Source organism: Solanum pennellii, chromosome 12 (genome assembly GCF_001406875.1).
Source record: "Solanum pennellii chromosome 12, SPENNV200".
NCBI classification, from domain to species: Eukaryota; Viridiplantae; Streptophyta; class Magnoliopsida; order Solanales; family Solanaceae; genus Solanum; species Solanum pennellii.
In genome coordinates this window covers 69,299,805-69,319,649 of record NC_028648.1, presented here as the reverse complement: position 1 = coordinate 69,319,649, position 19,845 = coordinate 69,299,805, and the positions used below count along the sequence as shown (strand labels likewise).

The window sequence follows — 19,845 nt, the reverse complement described above, 5'->3', positions numbered from 1 at the left end:
CGCTGCTAAGAAAGTTCCACGTTGTGTTACATCCTTTTGGATGTAGTCCGCACCTGTGGTATGTTTTGGAGAATTCATCCTTTCTGATGATCTCGACAAAGACTTAGATGAACTCATTAGCATAAAAATGCAATTCAAATGGAATAAAGTGTCTTTTACCGTGTTGACACTTAGTTGTTCTCCTTCTTCATTTGACGTTAACTCGATAGGTTTGACGTAAAGAACAAATAAAGCTTATGTCTTATGTTTGCAATATAATATTCAATGTACTCTTCATTTTATGTCAAAATGAATAAAAAAATGATGCAGCGTTGATATTTATCTTGATGTCGTCTTCGATGATTCTCTTGGTGTTCACTCTTGTCAAAATTAAAGGATGTGGTTGATGTTGAAGGATAAATATTTCTCTTGCAGTGCATGATTTCTCTTCCGCAATGCATGACTTTTCCGCGATGCATGAACTTCTATTGCTATGCGTGGCTTCTTCACCGCAATGCATGGCTTATTCTCCATAATGCATGACTTTTCGCGATACATGATTATCGTCCCGCGATGCCTGACATATTCTGAAAAGCATGACTTCTCGAAATGCATGAATACCTTCTCGAGATGTCTGAAATTTTCTGCAATGCATGAATATTAACTCGTGATGCATAATTTTTCGCGATGCATGATATTTTCTGCGGGCATGAATATCTTCCCGCGATGTATGAATATCAACTCGCGATGCATGAATATTAACTCGCGATACATGATTTCGTGAAGCATGAATATTAACTCGCGATGCATGAATGTCAACTAGCAATGCATGATTTCTCGTGATGCATGAACATCTTCTGGCGATGCATGAGTATCAACTCACGACACATGATTTTCCGTGGTGCATGAATATCTTCTTGCGGCACATATTATTTTTCGCGAGGCATGAATACCTTCCCGCGATGCATGAGTCTTTGCGATGCATGAATATTTTATTGTGGTGCATGACATTTTTTGTGAGGCATAAATATCTTCTCGCGATGCATGATTCTCCGCGATGCATAAATATCTTCTCGGGATGCATGAATATCAACTCGCGATGCATGATTTTCTGCTATGCATGAATATTCACTCGCGATGCATGATTTTTCACGATGCATGAATATCTTCTCGTGATGCATGACATTTTTCGCGAGGCATGAATATCTATGCATGATTCTCCGCGATGCATGAATATCTTCTCGCGATGCATGAATATCAAATTGCGATGCATGATTTTCCACGATGCATGAATATTAACTTGCGATGCATCTTCTCGAGGCCATCCTTGGTACCAAATGAAGATAGTGCTTCAATCGAGTGATATAGTGATCTTCTGGGTGCCTTCTAGATGATGATATCATCTCAACTGACAATACGGTAAAATGACTCCCGATGTAATGTATCATCTCAATCAACAATACAAATACAATGACCCTCCAAGTAAAATACTAAATGTGTGATGATATGATGCAGATGACGTCCTTGACGAAAAATCGTAAAATGTCTTTCTAGGGGTTTTCATTTGATTCATGTTTGAACATAGTTGTATCTTTGCTATAGATTTCATGCTATTGGGAATTGGATGAAACAATGTTGTTCACGTTCTCAAGTCTTCGATATAAGCAATATAAAATAATTCCTGCCTCCATAGAAATATTATTAATTTTGGGGAGTGTTTCGCCCCTTGACTTCTCTGTATTCATTGATTTGAGGAATTTGCTGATTTCATAGCAAACCTATAAACCTACATCCACAAAAAAATCGCTAGTTTTAAAACGAACAGGTTTGTGTCAATTTCTTCAATTGTATGCTCTTTGTCCTGCTATCACTGATTGATTTTTCTGATCTCCCGCCTCTTGATATTCTATGCCAAAATAAATAAAACATAAAGGAAAAAATTTAAGAAAGATCGATTTTCGAAAAGTAGTGTTTTGAAAAAGGTCACTGCCAAATATCATGTCACGTAAGGCTTAGCAAACTTCTTCGAGTGTGATGCTTGGAGGTCTATATGAGTTCTTTGCTGGGAGTATTCAAAATCAATCTAGACTGCCGATAAAACTATGTTGAAATTTTGAGGCCATCCTCAAAATTTCTGTTCCAGTTAACTGTCTTGGCTTATCTTTAACTGTTGATGAGCCAGTCACAAAATTTTTGATATCTTCTCAAAAATTTTGTCCCAGCTGCAAAGTTCCAAGTGACTTTAGTGTTGACTCGTTGAGGAAAAAACATCTTCTCGAGAATCTTTTGAGTTCCTCTAAAAAATTATGTCCCACTTTCTATTGTAAAAAGAATAGAAATCTTACTAGAGATATGACTGAGCCCTTGTGGCGCCTACGTATTCCGTTGAGGCAGGAATCAGGTCATACGTAGTTTCCCCTTGAAGGTTAACAACAATAAAAAATTTACAAAGAAAACTCACTAAGGCCGACATAGGCCTCTTACGTATCTCATTCTTGAGAAATCAGGTCGAATGTAATTCAAATGCAAGGAAATATTAAAGGGGAAAAACGAGGTGACTAAGACCGACATAGGCCGCCTACATATTTCATTCTTGAGAATTCAGGTCAGACGTAGTTCATTACAAGTAAGAATGAATTTTTAAGCAAAACAAATATAAGCAAATTGAACGATTATGGGAAATGACCGAAATACAAACTGAAATGCACACCTAATATATCTTGACAACATCTGAGTTGATCGATTTCAGCCATGTGGTGCCATCTATCTTCGACAAGAACAAAGCAATTCCAGATAATACCTTGCGAACCATGTAACGTCCTTGCCAATATGGTGTGAATTTCCCTTTGTACTCATCTTGATAAGGAAAAATGTGCTTGAGGACCAATTGACCAATTTCAAAAATTCTGGCTCTGACTCTCTTGTGTAAATCACGAGCCATTCTCTGTCGATATAATTGACCATCACAAACAATAACTATTTTTTTCTCGTCAATCAATGTCAATTGATCTATTCGCTTGCGGACCCACATATCATTAGTTAATTCAGCTTCTTGGATGATTCTCAAGGATGATATATCAACTTCAGCAGGTGTGACTGCTTCTGTTCCATATACTAGTAGATATGGAGTAGCTCCAATTGACATTTTGACGGTCGTTCGATAACCCAACAAAGCGTATGACAACATTTCATGCCAACCTCGGTGATTGTCAATCATTTCTCTCATAATCTTCTTGATGTTCTTATTGGCAGCCTCTACAGCTCCATTCATTTGAGGACGATAAACGGTTGAGTTTTGGTGGGTAATATTAAACTGCTCACATATCTCTCTCATCAAGTGACCGTTGAGATTCACACTATTATCAGTAATGATAGATTCTGGTACTCCGAACCTACATATTATATTGCTTCGAACAGAATCAGCTACAAATTTCTTTGTTACCGATTTGTACATAGCGGCTTCCACTCACTTGGTGAAGTAGTCAATGGCAAGCAAAATAAATCTGTGTCCATTAGAAGCGGCTGGCTCTATTGGAACGATGACATCCATGCCCCAAGACACAAATGGCCAAGGTGAACTCATGGCGTTGATTTTATAAGGCGGCACTCGGATCAAATCACCATGCACTTGGCATTTATGACATTTCTGCACAAACTTGCAACAATCATGCTCCATAGTCATCCAAAAATAACCGTCTCAAAAGATTTTTCTCGCCAAAGTGAGTCCATTCATGTGCGTAGCTCAAACTCCAGCGTGTATTTGTTCAATAAGCTTCGCAGCTTCAGCAGCATCGATTTGAGAAGACCTAAAATCTGGAGTTCACCTATAAATGATTTCCCCACTTAGAAAAAAGTTGAGGGGTATACGGCATATCGACTTCTTCGGTTAGATGTTGCATCCTCAGGATAACTCCTGGTATCTAAGTACTTCTTTATATCAAAATATCACGGCAAACCGTCTGGTTGTGATTCAACATGTGAACAATGGACCTGATGTTGTTTTATCTCTATATCCAGAGGATCAATATAATCAGGATCTAGATGCTTAATCATTGAGGCGATGGTGGCAAGAGCGTCGTCTAACTCATTCTGCATTCTGGAAGTGTGTCTGAACTCAATCTTGCAGAATCTCTTGCACAACTTCTGTATATATTGCACATACGGTGTGATCTTTGGGGTTTTCATAACCCATTCTCCTTGAACCTGATCAATCAACAAATGTAAATCTCCGATAACCACTAACTTGTGGACATTCATATCGATAGACATCTTGAACCGAAGAATGCATGTTTCATATTCAACCATGATGTTCATGCTATTAAATAGGAGCTTAGACGCCACAGGGTAGTGTTGAACAGATTCTGACACTAAAGACTCTCCAATACCTCTTCCTTGGTGGTTTGTCGCTCCATCAAAGAATACCCTCCAACCAGGTGTATGCTTCAGAAATATCTTCACCCACAAACGATACCTCTTCATCGGGAAAACAAGTCTTGAGCTGTTCATACACTTCATCAACAGGATTTTCCGCAAAATGATCAGCCAAAGCTTACGTTTTTATCACCTTATGAGTCACATACACAATATCAAATTCACTCAAAAGCATCAACCATTTAGCCAACTTTTCGGTCGGCATCGCCTTCTGGAAGATATACTTCAACGGATCCATTCTGGAAATGAGATATGTGGTATAAGAAGACAAATAATGCCTCAATTTCTAGGCAATCCAAGTCAAAGTGCAACACATTCTCTTTAAAAGAGTATAACGAGCCTCGCATGGAGTTAATTTTTTGCTAAAATAATAAATAGCTCGCTCTTTCTTCCCTGTTTCGTCATGTTGACCAAGTACGCATCCAAATATGTTATCTGAGACAGAAAAATACAACAACAACGGACTCCTTTCTCATAGAGGAACTAACACTGGTGGACTAGACAAGTAATTCTTAGTGGCGCGGAAAGCAATCTGACATTATTTGATCCACTTTGTCAAAGCATCTTTCTTCAATGTCTTGAAGATAGGCTCACATACCACGGTTGATTGAGCTATGAATCGACTAATGTTATTCAAATTCCCTAAGAAACTCATCACTTTCTTCTTCGTCTTTGGAGGAGGTAAATTTGAATTGCCTTAATTATTGAAGGGTCGAGCACAATACCCCTTCTTTTGACTATAAATCCCAATAACTTGCCCGCTGGTACCCAAAAAACCCATTTAGCGGGATTTAGCTTCAAGTTGTAATGGCGCAGAGGGTCAAAGAACTTATTTAAATGCAAGTGGTCCAAACTCTCGCGGGACTTGATTATGACGTCATCTACATATACCTCGATCTCTTTGTGGATCATGTCATGAAATATGGTCGTCATAGCCCTCATATAAGTAACACCGATATTTTTGAGACCAAATGGTATCATCCTATAGTGATATACACCCCAGGGCATAATAAAAGCTATCTTTTCTGCATCTTCTTCATCCATCAGGATCTGGGGATAACCTGCGTAACAATCCATAAATGATTGCATTTCATGCTTAGAAGCACAATTATCAATAAGAATGTGAATGTTTAGTAACGACAAATTATACTTTGGGCTTGATTTGTTGAGATCTCTATAATCGACACAAATTATAATCTTTCTATCTTTTTTGGTGACCGAAACAACATTGGCTAACTAAGTCGGGTATTGCGTCACATCCACTAATCGAGACTCGATCTGTTTTGTGATCTCTTCTTTAATCTGTAAACTTAACTCAAGCTTGAACTTCCGAGCCTTCTGCTTGACTAGACTGAAACCCGGATTAATGGGCAACTTGTGAGACACCACATTGGTACTCAGCCCTAGCATGTCGCTGACTTTCCAGGCGAACACATCAATGTATTCGGTGAGCAAATGAATCAGATTCTTTCTTTCAGATTCATTTAAGTGGAGACTGATTTTTACCTCTTTGACACACTCTTTGTCTCCCAGATTCACAGTCTCAATTTCTTCCAAATTCGTCTAATGTTTATTTTCAAAATGCAAAAATTACTCAGCAACATTTTACAGTACCTCATTTTTCGTCTTCTTAACCATTGTCATCACCTATCTCATTTTGTTCGTTCAACTCATGACATGAAATGAAATTGGCAGGTTTTAAATTAAAATTACTAAAATCATAGACAAACAAAGTTATAAAAATATGATATAATAAAGGGAAAAAGGCTCAAATATGCCATTGAACTTTCAGAAAAGGCTCGTTTATGCCATAAGTTAAAAGTTTGGCTCATTTATGCCATTACCATTAAAAAAAGGTTCATCCATGCCATTATTTTTTAACGGTGGTTTTGCAAAAATAATTTTGACAGGTGACCAATTATAATTGTGCCACTTCATCAATTCTTTTGATAAAAATCATAATTCTGAAAAAAAATTGAATTAATTTTTGTGATGTTTTTATTAAATAAATTGATGATGTGGCCGAATTAGAATTGACTACGTCATTAAATTTTTTCAATAAAAAAATCAAAATTTTGAATAAAAATTGAATTATTATTTTTATTTAAAAAATTGATGGCGTGGCCGAATTATAATTGGCCACGTGTCAAAAATGGTTTTGTAAAACCACCATTAAAAAATAATGGCATGAATGATCCTTTTCTTTAACGTTAATGGCATAAATGAGCCAAACTTTTAAATGATGACATAAATGAGCCTCTTCTGAAAGTTTAGTGGTATATTTGAGCCTTTTCCCTATAATAAATAAGAAATAAATAACTTTTCAATAAAAGAGACTTTCATTTAAATTGGAAAATAATGCAAACTTTGGTCATTGTCAAGGGCCATGTTGCCTTTTTAAACATGATGGGGGAATTCCAAGGCCGAGCTAGCTGGTATCCGCGATGTTACTTCCTCAAGGCCAACACGATCGGCATACTCTATAAGTGGAAATGATTGGTACAGGTGAGGGATCGGCCTAGCCAATGCTTGATCACCACTCTTCTTCTTCTTCACCTCATCATTTGTGGGGACGTACCCCAAACTATACCTCGCTCCTTTGGCGGGAACCTGAATAGGCTCGACAGTTCCTTGGAAATTCCTTCCTAATCAAAGACCTGACTCGAATCCGTTTTGGAGCATCACCGTGGCAATCAACATGTACACAAAGCGCATAGGAGGTTGCGGAGCCAAATCATCACCATTAACATTAACCAGCTCCACCGTGTAGAAATCAGTGCCTTGAGAGACCTCATCTATGATTGGCGTATGCCCACTAAAGTAGCTTCCTTCACTGTGAATAACCAAATCTTGCTCCTTCCAGACAAACTTCATCAGCTGGTGAAGGGTAGAAGGCACAACCCCAGCCATGTGGATGAACGACCTTCCCAAAAGAAGGTTGTAGCTAGTGTCCATGTCTAGGACCTTAAACTTTGTGTTGAACTTGGCAGGGCCCATATGTATGCCCAAGTTCACTGCCCCAAGTGTGTCTCTTTGCACCTTATCAAAGACTCTCATGTTGACTTGGTTTTGTTCCAGTTTTTCCAAATCAAACCTTAACTACCTCAAAGTCGACAATGAACAAATATTGAGATTAGACCCATCATCTACCAAGAAACGATTTATAACCCTTTCTCGACATATGACAGTTCCATGCAAGACATTATTATGAATCCTCCCTTCAAAGGGCAACTCTTCATCACAAAAGCCGATCCGATGTCCTTGGATAACCCTGTTGATCATGGACGCTACATTGTCGCTGCTGGTGCCTATGGGCACATATATATCATTCAATGCCTTCATCAAGGCCTACCTATGTATCTGCAAACTCATCAACAAGGCCTACATAGAAATCTGAGCTGGGGTTTTCTCCAAATGCTTAACAATCAAATAGTCCTTCAGCTGCATCTTTTTCCAAAATTCTTCAGCTTCACCCTCGCTTATCAGCCTTTTTCCTTGGTCCTTCGTTTGTCCTCCATGAGCCAACTCTTCTAAAGTATAACATCTGCCAGATCTTCTCATATCCTGAGCTGAAGCGGTTTCGATCAAAAACCTTGGCTTAGTGGTAGTTTCTATTGGCACCAAGGCAATAACCTTTCCGAGTTTGAGAATCATGAACTCCTTCTTCTCCTTGATGATCAACGAAGCCATGACTCTCTCCAGCTCATCATGAAAGATTGAAACTATCACCTTGGTCACGCCCCAATCGTCATACTTCTCTATCATATTGATATTGACACTACCATGATTCGGCAAAGGATTATTGTTGACATTGGGAGCGATTGTCTGAGGGAGACCACATTTTGGTCGATTAGATCCTGGATTTTGTGCTTGAGATTAATACAGTCCTCAGTATCATGTCCAATGCTATTCGAGTGATATGCACACTTCTGATTAGGTTTGTCAAATCAGGCGCTAGTGTCCAATGGCTTGGGCTACACTGGATGGATATAACCTGCCACAGTTAATCGCTCGTACAACTTTGTTCGGCTTTCGGCAAGAGCTATAAAAGTTATGGCGGACTTTTTTTTATCAAATCTAGGACGATAGGGATCGTAGTTGCTTGAGGAGGAGACATCTGATGATAATTTTGGCCATTGGGGCGGGGATCTTGATATCTTGGATAAGAGTTTGTTTGGCAGTTTGGCAGTGGAGCTTGGTAGTTTGGGGAGGCATTTGGGTAAACTAGAGCTTGGGCTTGATATATTGTGGGAGGGGCTCGGTAATTTGACTGCACGTTGGTGTAGTTAGAAGCGACACTTTGGTACTGATTAGATGGAGTTTAGTAAGCTGGAGGGGAGTTTTGGTAGATGGGAGGTGGAATTTGATAAACTGATGGGGGAGTATTTTGATAACTTGGGCGAGGAGTATATTGGTAGCTTGGAGGGGGAGCATTTTGATAATTGACTTGCGCATAACAAGCCTGGTGTAGACTCTGTGAAGGTCGAGAATGACCTTGGTACGATGATGATCTTCTTGCGGTCTTCTTCCCCTCATAAGAAAAAACTGACACGTCTTCTCTTTTCTTTTTTAACAAGCCTGAGGATCCGGGCGAAGCAGCAACACGAGCAATCTTCCCGGTTTTCAAACCATTCTCAATAGTAAGCAAATCTTTCAATGAAGTTCTTAGCCAATGCTTTAACTGGGCCATTGTCTGGTCTCGTGAGATGTAAACCATTCCAAAGCTTTCCTTCTCAAACTTCGGCTAAAAACCCGCATTAGTACAACTTCATCTCTCCCAACTCTTACGAGCTGGTCACAGTAGGCCCTTAGATGCGCCAAGGGATTCCATATTCCTCCAAATATGTCAAACTTTGGCATCTTGAGCCCTTTTGGGAGGTCCAGATTCGAATGAATGCATAAGTCCTCGTAGTTCAAACCGGTGACATCGGGAATGTATTGAAGTTCCTTCATTGCTTTTCAGATCTCCTCCTCTATGTATATCTTTGCAGCCTCTTTTTTCGACCTCCACTCTTTTTCCCGCTCCTCATAATGGTCGATCTCAGAACCATTCACATCGAGCTCATTTTGAAATTGGAATTTGGAAGGTGGTTTTAAATCAAAAGTCACTTCGAAATCAAATTCTGAAAAAAAACAAATGCTCGAGAATAATATTTAAGGCTGAATGATGGAATACATTCGAGTTTTCAACATTGATCCTGCCCACATATCCTTATACCTTAGGAATCAGGCTATTTGTAGTTTGACTCCATCGGTTGAAAAGGAAATCTATTATGCAAGATAACCTTTGGTTCTCGACAAGTGACAAATTAAATCGACCATGAAAAATGAGGCTTGCAACCTCTTATCCATAAAGGTGGAGTTCTTCATATCCATAGGTAAAAACTTACACAAACATAATTTCTAAATCTCTTGGTGCATTTTCACTTAGATTGGAAAGCTGCTTCCGGCAGATACCAAAATTTTTAGATGCAAAACAAAAACAAAGAAACCTAAATAACAATCCACATGCCTTCTGATAGGGTTGTGATTTGATTGTGGTGGAAGTCGCTCCTCTACTCGCGTCCTAATAGTTTGACACTCCTCTTTGGACTATGTCCCAGTTCACAGCTAAGAAAGTTCCACGTTGTGCTGCATCTGTTTGGATGTCGTCCGCACCTGTGGTATGTTTTGGAGAATTCATCCTCTTGTATGCTCTAGACAAACACTGAGATGAACTCATTAGCATAAAAATTCTATTCAAATGGAAGATAGTGTATTTTACGTGTTGACACTTATTTGCTCTCCGTCTTCATTTGTTGTCAACTCGATCGGTTTGACGTAAAACAAATACATCTCATGTCTTATGTTTGTAATATAATCTTCAATGTACTCTTCATTTGATGTCAAAATGAATAAAAACTAATGCAGTGTTGATATTTCTCTTGATGTCGTCTTTGATGATTCTCTTGATGTTCACTCTTGTCAAAATAAAAGGATGTGGTTAATGTTGAGGGGTAAACATTTTTCTTGGGATACACGATTTCCTTCTCTTGCAGTGCATCATTTCTCTTCTGCAATGAATGACTTTTCCGCGATGCATGAATTTCTCTTGCGATGCGTGATTTCTTCTCCGCGATGCATGACTTCTTCTCCACAATGCATGACTTTTCCGCGATGCATGAATATCTCCACGCGATGCCTGACATTTATTTTAAATAGTTGGGATCCTCCTTATGCTACATTCATTGTAGTCTCCAATTTCAAGAGTACATTAGTGATCCTACCTTCCCTATGTGGGAAGGGACACTTCTCACTCTAGTTCACTTGGTGCTAAGGTAGAGACCCTTTTTGAAATGTCTTTAATATCTATATTAATCATCATAGCTTAATGTAGGTCATCGGGTCTATCCCTTGTATAAACATCATCATCATCGATAAATAAGAATTGCATGAGTATTTTCGTTTCATTACAATCCACATAAGTAAGGTTAGCACATTAACATATCATTTCATAATAAGGCACATTGGTAAATCATCACCATCCTTATAAAATTTACATCTTAGCCAACACCTCACAGTCCATAGTCAAGACATTTCAATTAAACATCATACCAATCCTATCAATCCTAATACAAGGCATGCTTCAATATAACATCACCACTTAACTACAAGTAACCATAATTGAAGTAAAGCATAGGGATCACAAGACTTACCAAGTATCCTTCATAATCCATCATCAAGGTCTTATCATCAACCCATTAATTCAACCCAATAAGGGTGTAATATCATCACACAACAATTACCAACATAATAACAGGACTAATTTAATCACTACATCACAACCCATCACTAGTTCATAGCTTAAGATAAGAAACATATATCAAAGTCATAATCAAGATCAATAACTCAAGAACTAGCATGATAGGACTATATTTTGTCCTAATATATTAATAATTGATAAATATCATCATCTAGTAGTAATTCAACCAATAAACAATTCAATTGAACCAACATTACACAATTCATAACAAAATCATAACCTAGGGTTAAGGGGAATAGGTCATCTTCTACAAACTAGACAAATACATAAAGAAATAAAATACTTTACATGTTAATATATTCATAATAGCCCAAATAAATCATAAACAAAGTAATTGACAACATCAACTTCGTATTGGATGAAAATCCACTTGAAAACCCAACGTTTGAAATCAATTTGATCGAACCTTTTGAGGAAAGAGGTCCCAAAGGTGAAAGGAATAACATAACTTACTAATTGATGAATATTGATGGAGAAATTCAACCCTTTTCAACCCTTGAACCCACCACCAGCTTGGTACTCAATGGAGTTCGTCAACTAGAGAGAGAAAGAAGAGAGAAGGAATAGAGTTTGGGTTTGTGAATTATGAGAGCTTAGGTTAGTCTAATTAGGTTAGGGTCTTTATATAGGTTGTTAATTAAATTTATTAGACCTTAACTAAACCATAATTAACCTCCTAACTAAGCCAAATAATTAATTTACTTATATAAAAACGTGTAGCAAAACAGACCCCTCACAGACAACACCACGATCGACAATCTTGTGTCCACCGACGGGCACTTTGCACCTCCGTGCTTCACATTCGTCGATTCGACAATGGATCATGGGTTGCTTCCGTTTGTGGACACTGCCTTGGGCAGCCTTGGACCCCAAAATTTAATGGTCCTCCTCAAGAGCCCTTGGTTGGTCCTTGCGGAGTTGTGCCCGAACGTTTTGACTATGAACTAACTCTTATACATGTTAGAAACCCTTCCACCAATTTTCATCATTTTTGGACTCCTAAAAGCTAGTAAAATAGTCTAAGGCACGCTAACACCTCATTGAACTAGTTTTCGGACGTCATGGATGTTTTGACTTCTACTTCCTAAATGACTTATATTCATTAAAATTGACCTTAAAAAAGTGTCTAAACCTCTTGGCACTCCCCTTTTTAGGAACATTCGTCCCCAAATTACACTAAAATCGTTTGGGGGGAAGGAATAGACTCAAGACTAGCAGCCCAACCAACAATAACACATACAACATGAGTTACAACATCAATCATATCATTTAAAAAAAGCAATTCAAAACTTCAATTACCACACACAAGGCTCAAAATCACATTATGAGGAATTTTCTTCTCACAAAAAGAACATGAGCTCAACATATCTAACATGAGTCAATTATGCCAAAGTTCAACTTAACAACATTCTACATATCATTTCATAAAGACTAACCATATCAAAATGCACAACATAACTCAAAACAAGAAGAATTGCAAAATTTCAAATTAATATGCACAATTTCACAGTAACTTCACTATAATGACATAAAAAATCCACATTTTTGCAAAACTTCACATAAAATTAAAGCAACTTCAACTTAATTCATTACTTTCATTATTAGTAAGAACAACTGACCTTCATTAGTAAATAGATGAGTATAACAGGATTTCATGTCGGCCTCGGCCTCCCATGTTGCTCTCTAAACTAAGTGGTTCCTCCATAACACTTTTACGGAGGCCACCTCTTTGTTCCTCAACCCCTTCACTTGATGATCAAGGATCTCAACCGTAACCTCCTCATATGAGAGGTTATCCTTCACACAAAGACCCTCAATAGGAAGAATAGACTTGGGATCACCGATACACTTCTTAAGCATCGAAATATGGAAAATCGGATGAACTGAAGCCAATTCACTAGGGAGTTTCAAATCATAAGCAACCTTTCCAACCCTTTGCAAGATTTCATAGGGACCCACATAACGAGGACTCAACTTTCCTTTCTTGAAAAATCTAACCACCCCTTTCATAGGCGAAATATTTAAGTACACTTTATCACCTTCTTCAAACTCTAATTCGCTTCTTCTATGATAGGCATAAGACTTTTTCCATCTATAGGCTGTTTGCAACAAGTTCCTTATGATATGAACCTTCTCCATAGTCTTAAAAATCAAATCGGGACCTAGAAGTGAAGACTCACCCACTTCAAATCAATGCATTGGAGATCTACATCTCCTACCATACAAGGCTTCATAAGGAGCCATAGATATAGATGAATTGTAGTTATTATTGTAAATGAACTCCACCAAAGGCAAATGCTTATCCCAATTTACCTTGAAATAAATGATAAAAGCTCTAAGATTATCCTCAAGGGTTTGAATAGTACGCTCTGCTTGACCATCCGTTTGGGGATGAAAAGTGGTGCTTAACTTCACCTTGGTACCCAACCCTTCTTGGAATGACCCCCAAAACCTAGATGTGAATTGTGCACCCTATCCGATATGATGGATAACGGAATACCATGGATACACACAGTCTCATCTATGAATATCGTTGCATAATCCTCCGCCGAGTAAGTAGACTTGATGGGAATGAATTTTGCAGATTTGGTAAAACTTTCCACAATCACCCATATAGAGTCATATTGCTTTTATGTCCGAGGCAAACCTACCACAAATCGATATTGATGTCTTCCCACTTCCAAGTAGGAGTTTTGATTTCTTGAAGTAAACCACCCAACTTTTGGTGTTCAACTTTCACTTGTTGGCAATTTGGACACTTAGCAACAAATTCTGCTATGTCCTTTTTCAGACCTTCCCACCAAAACACTTCCCTAAGGTCATGGTACATCTTTGTTGAACTTGGATGAATAGAGTACCGGGACCCATGATCTTTCTCAAGAATTTGGTTCGTCAAACCATCTACATTGGGAGCACATAACCTCCCTTGGTACCTCAAGACACCCCTCAAATGACTCATTTAGTTTACCAAAAATAGATTCCTTTAACTCCATTAATGGGTGATCAAGGTGTTGTTTGGAATTCACATCGACCACTAAAGATGACTCGGAGTTATGTCGTACCACCGCACCACCTATAGAGGAATCTTCAATCCGAATCCCTAAACAAGCCAACCTACGAACATCCTTTACTAGGTTTCTTTTGGATTCCTCAACATGGAACAGACTTCACATAGACAAACGAATCAAAGCATCCGCTACCATATTAGCTTTACCGGGGTGATAGAGAACATTCATGTCATACTCTTTCAACAATTCTAACCATCTACCTTGCCGTAAATTCAAATCCATTTGAGTGAATATGGTTCTGTATACACATCCACATATACCCCATACAAGTAATGCCTCTATATTTTCTAGGCAAATACTACGAACGCTAAATGAAGGTCGTGAGTTGAATAATTTCTCTCATGCACCTTAAGTTGCCTAGAGGCATTGGCTATAACCTTCCCATGTTGCATAAGAACACACCATAACCCGACTCAAGATGCATCACAATATACTACGAAACCCTTTGTACCCTCGGGTAGGGTCAATATCGGAGCGGAAGTAAGCCAATCCTTCAATATTTGGAAGCTCTTTTCACATACCTCCGAACATTCAAACTTCTTACTCTTTTGGGTCAAAGTAGTCAAGCGAGATGCAATGGATGCAAAACTATCCATAAACCTCCGATAATAACCCGCTAGACTTAAGAAACTCCTAATTTTAGTTGGAGTCAATGGTCTAGGCCAATTCTTCACCGCCTCGATATTGTTTGGGTCAACCTCAACTCCCTTACTAGAGATGATATGACCAAGAAACGCCACCGACCTCAACCAAAATTCACATTTACTATACTTGGAAAATAATTGGTTCTCCTTAAGCACTTGTAACACCACCCTCAAATGGTTCATATGTTCACTCTCATTTTTTGGATACACCAAGATGTCGTCAATAAAGACAATAACAAATGAATATAGGTAACTTCGAAACACTCTATTCATAAAATCCATAAATGTCGCCGGGGAATTAGTGAGACCAAAGAACATTACTAGGAACTCATAGTGACCATATCTAGTCTGAAATACCATTTTTGGTATATCCTCTTAGAAAATTATCTTGCCCCTTGGAGTTGATCAAACAAGTCGTCAATTTGAGGGAGGGGATACTTGTTCTTAATAGTGACTTTGTTGAGTTAGCAATAATCAATGCACATTATAAGGGAACCATCCATCTTCTTCACAAACAAATCCAGAGCACCCCATGGAGAAATACTAGGTCTAGTGAAGCCTTCGTCTAGTAAATCTTTGAGTTGAGCCTTCAACTCTTTCAATTTGGTCGGATCCATCTAATACGGAGGAATTGAAATGGGATTTGTATCCAGTAACAAGTCGATACCAAAATTAATTTCCTGTTCGGGAGGAATACAGGGAAGATCATTAGGAAAGACCTTCAGAAATTTCCTCACATTCTGGGAAAAGCAAACTTCCATCGAAGAGGGACCCCCTACTAGTAAAGGGAAAATTGAAGTGTGCATTCCTTCTGGGAATAATCTATTATCTTTCCCTTAAAAAATATTGAGAGGTTTAAATCTCTCAATCTAATATTCAAGAGGTAATAAACTACGGGGACCGACTCAATGGGAAGAATTTTGGAATCTAAATCTTGGACTCTTACAATATGGTATAAACACCCTTTAGAGATCATACTACAAGCTATTAAAAAAGAGATGATACAACTTCTAGGAATAGAGTTTCCCCCCTTCCACTCTAAAACGGGTTAATTTGGAAAGTTAAACTTCACCACCCTTGTTCTACAGTCTATAGAGGCAAAGAAAGCATGCAACCAATCCATACTTAATATGACATCGAAATCAAACATATCATGTTTTAGTAGTTCAACATTAGTAATTCTGTTGGGCAATATTATAGGACAATTTTTATGTACCCTTTTTGCATCAACCGACTCACCTACCAGGGTAGCTACTATGAAGGGTTCATTTAGAATATTGGAAAAAAATTCAAACTTTAGCTATCAAGGGAGTAACAAAAGATAAAGTAGCGCTCGGATCAAGTAAAGCATATACATCAATGGAAAAGACTTTCAATATATTGGTCACCATGTCGGGAGACGTCTCTTGCTCATCCCTTGAGCGAAGTTCATAAAAGCGATTCTTCTTAGGAGCATCATTAGAACCACTTGCTTGCCCATTCTCTTTTCTTGCCCCTTCACATTTGGGCAATCTCGAACTTTGTGTCCACTCTTACCATAACCAAAACAATTATCGGTTCCCCTAAGACAATCACCATAATGCTTCTTGCCAAACTTTTCACAAGTTGGCTTCTTGGTTGGTGAGCTAGTATCCCTTCCCTTCCTAGTCTTAGGGTCATACACCCTCTCATCCATAGCCTTAAGGAATTTGGAGGAACTTTGTTAGAAACCCTTTTCTTGAATCTAGGCTTGTCTTGGATATCAAGCCTATCCTTTGAAGAACCATTATCAAAAGATATTGCCCTCTTGGAATCTCTACTCTTTCTCTTAGACCTTGCCTCTTCCATTTGTTGAGCATGAACCATGAGATGAGAAATGTTCATATTGTCATGTAGCATAGCCGAATAACATCCCTCTTGCAAATCATCGGAAACTCCTGTCACAAAGCGGTTCATTTAATCCTTAGGATCGGAAACTAAAGAAGTATAATACTGTGAAAATTTATTTAATTTTAAAGAGTATTTAAGCAAACTCATACCTCCTTGATGAAGGTTAATGAACTCCACCACTTTGACTTCCGACTTCTCCCTAGGAATGAATCTATCACGAAAAGCCTTCTTGAACACATCCCAAATCACCGGTCCACCTCTTAAGGTCCTATTATCCTTCAATTGGACGTAACAAGTTTGGGCCACATATTTGATTTGGTACGTGGCTAGCTCGGCCTTCTCACTAGTAGTCAACCCCATAGCATAGATAATCTTGTAGATTTCATCAATGAACTCTTAAGGGTCTTCCTCAACTTTGGACCCATAGAAAGTAGGGGGATTTATTCTAGTTAAGTCTCTCAAACGAGAGGCCATGGTAGCAACTTGTTGATTTGCTCGGGGTACAACCTCTCGATTAGTTTGGTCCGTCATGCCTTGAGATTGAGCAGTGGCGGCTTGTGCTTGGGTTGTAATGGCTTGGGCCATTTGTAAAAGAGAAGCCCGAATGGCACCATTTGTCAAAGGAGGATCAATCAGAGCTTGGTCATCATTAGCATCTTCTTCAAGAAGAGGAAGTTGATCACCACATAGGAGGAACTCCCGCATTGGCAATCTCTTCATCAAGTCTTCGTGCCTCCTTCCATCAAGTATTATTTGCCTATAATCACAATAAGAGGATTATATGCTAAAAGCACATAGAGATAACACTCTAGAGGCACGATATTTGACTTCAAAGAAGTGAGAGTTTCCTAAGCATCACATAGATTGCTATTCATAAGTGTGGCACGCTTCACAATTCTGAATAAAGCCTACATAAACGTGGTTGAGAGAGACATTGACTCAAAGATATTCAATCTCATGCTTTGATACCAAATTTTTCACATCCCGAGAGCACCCCTAGACGTAACCGGCGTCATCATCCTCTTTGAGGACTAAGGCTGACCTCTTAGTTTACATCATTACATTCATAGGTTAAAAACGCAGAAATTTAAAAACTTTTCATTACTTCTACATTGAGATTTACATAGACCTCTACATAGACAAAATATTCATATCAAGTACACATAGACCCTTCGTATAGGAAGATTACTTAGTCTTCTACTTTTATTGCACATAGATATATAAAATAGGACATAGTCTCAACAACATATCTCATCTCATAATCATCTAACAAGAGTGTAATAATTTGGGCCTATCTCATACATCAATATACTAAGACCACATATAGGTCATAAAATATTTAGTACTCAAAAGAAAAGGAAAGAACATAAGAGTCTTAATACTAAAAAAACTTCATACGCTTGATAGTTGCATTACCCTCGGAAATTAAGGGCTTACCTAACTTAGCTGATTGAGAATTCCAAGTCTTATTCAAAGTCATCTCAAAATCCCCTCAATGACTAGAACCTAAAATGATGGGGAAAAGGATGAAATGGGGTTAGTACACCACTTGTACAAAGTATGAGACCATATGCATACATATCATGAAATCATGCTAAAAAGGGAAATTTCATTAAAACATGCTATTATACATTTAGAAAGCCTTATGCACATTCAAGAAGACCATACCAATTAATAAGACTTATTCATTGTGTCGTATGCATCTACATCACAAGATCAACAATAGAAAGTCTAATCAAGTCAACATGCATCTCATATAATTGAACACATGATTAAGGTAACTCTATCATCAAGTTATAATAGCAGCAAACATGAATAAGAGTACATTTCAACATCAACAAAGCATGACCATTACTCATGACCCTCTTCAAGTCCACTTGTACAATGACTAAGCAAATACTCATAACCTTACTTAATCAAGTAAACCTAACCAAGAACCATAACCAATGTCCTACTTCCCATAACATAGCATTAGGATTTCATAATATCATACTTTAGCAATAAAGACCAAGTACATGTTCATAAGAGTAATCATTATCACATAGTCTCATGAACATGTAAGATCATCATACTACATATCATTTACATTTATAAGCATATGCATGCGTAAGAACATACTCCTATGACTTCCCTTAAGGCTAACTAGTGCAATGTATAAGTAGAGTCCCACACCCCTACATAGACTAAGCTAAACCCCTTAGGTCATCTTAGTTAGACTTCAATCCTTTAGTTAAATTTACCTTTTGGGAACATCTTTCGTTAACCGCGATAGACCACATAATCTAATGTGGAATCCGGTGTCATGGAACTCTACACCGAAAGAAGATAGACTACTTGCAAACGTAGTACCAAAACATGAACATAACAGTTACGTGGATCCACTAGCTAGTATTCCTAATGGGGAAACATAGTTCAAGAAGTAGGAGATATGGTTGGGACCCTCCTTATGCTACATGCGTTGGAGTCTCCAATTTCAAGAGTACATTAGTGATCCTACGTTCCTATGTGGGAAGACACACTCTTACTCTAGTTCACTCGGTGTTATGCTAGAGTCCCTTTTTGGAATGTCTTTTAATACCTTTATTAATCATCATAGCTTAATGTAGGTCATAGGGTCTATCCTTTGTATAAACATCATCATCATAGCTCAATAATAATTGCGTGAGTTGTCCTTTCATTACAATCCACATAAGTAAAGTTAGCAGATTAACATATCACGTCATAATAAGGCACATTGGTAAATCATCACCATCCTTATAACATTTACATCTTAGATAACACCTCCAAATCCATATTAAGACATTTCATTTCAACATCTTACCAACCCTATCAATCCTAATACAAGGCATGCTTCAATACAACATCATCACTTAACCACAAGTAACCATAATTGAAGTAAAACATAGGGATCAAAAGACTCATCAAGTCTCCTTCATAATCCATCATAAAGGTATTACCATAAAACCATTAATTCAACCCAATTAGGGAGTAATATTATCAAACAACAATAACCAACATAATAACAAGGCTAATTTAATCACTACATCACAAC

The 19,845-nt window shown here is 38.0% G+C and overlaps 2 protein-coding genes across 2 annotated transcripts; both read right to left on the bottom strand.

The window, feature by feature from the left end:
* Positions 1-2,689: 2,689 nt before the first annotated feature.
* Positions 2,690-3,655, bottom strand: LOC107006513 (uncharacterized protein K02A2.6-like). Its single transcript, XM_015205050.1, has 2 exons — positions 3,450-3,655; positions 2,690-3,371 (listed from the first exon to the last, which is right to left on the bottom strand). The coding sequence occupies exons 1-2, from the start codon at positions 3,653-3,655 to the stop codon at positions 2,690-2,692; spliced, it is 888 nt and encodes a 295-aa protein (XP_015060536.1).
* Positions 3,656-3,924: 269 nt separating this feature from the next.
* On the bottom strand, positions 3,925-4,648 carry LOC107006512. Its single transcript, XM_015205049.1, has 2 exons — positions 4,544-4,648; positions 3,925-4,488 (listed from the first exon to the last, which is right to left on the bottom strand). The coding sequence occupies exons 1-2, from the start codon at positions 4,646-4,648 to the stop codon at positions 3,925-3,927; spliced, it is 669 nt and encodes a 222-aa protein (XP_015060535.1).
* Positions 4,649-19,845: the final 15,197 nt, after the last annotated feature.

What these genes read in the sequence shown, in the direction of transcription:
- LOC107006513 (XM_015205050.1), bottom strand. Translation starts at nt 3,655, where the DNA reads ATGGAGCATGATTGTTGCAAGTTTGTGCAGAAATGTCATAAATGCCAA. An exon ending in GCCATTGACTACTTCACCAA is followed by an intron (nt 3,372 to 3,449) that starts GTGAGTGGAAGC and finishes TATAATATGTAG; the next exon opens with GTTCGGAGTACCAGAATCTA.
- LOC107006512 (XM_015205049.1), bottom strand. Translation starts at nt 4,648, where the DNA reads ATGGATCCGTTGAAGTATATCTTCCAGAAGGCGATGCCGACCGAAAAG. An exon ending in TTGTGTATGTGACTCATAAG is followed by an intron (nt 4,489 to 4,543) that starts GTGATAAAAACG and finishes CTGTTGATGAAG; the next exon opens with TGTATGAACAGCTCAAGACT.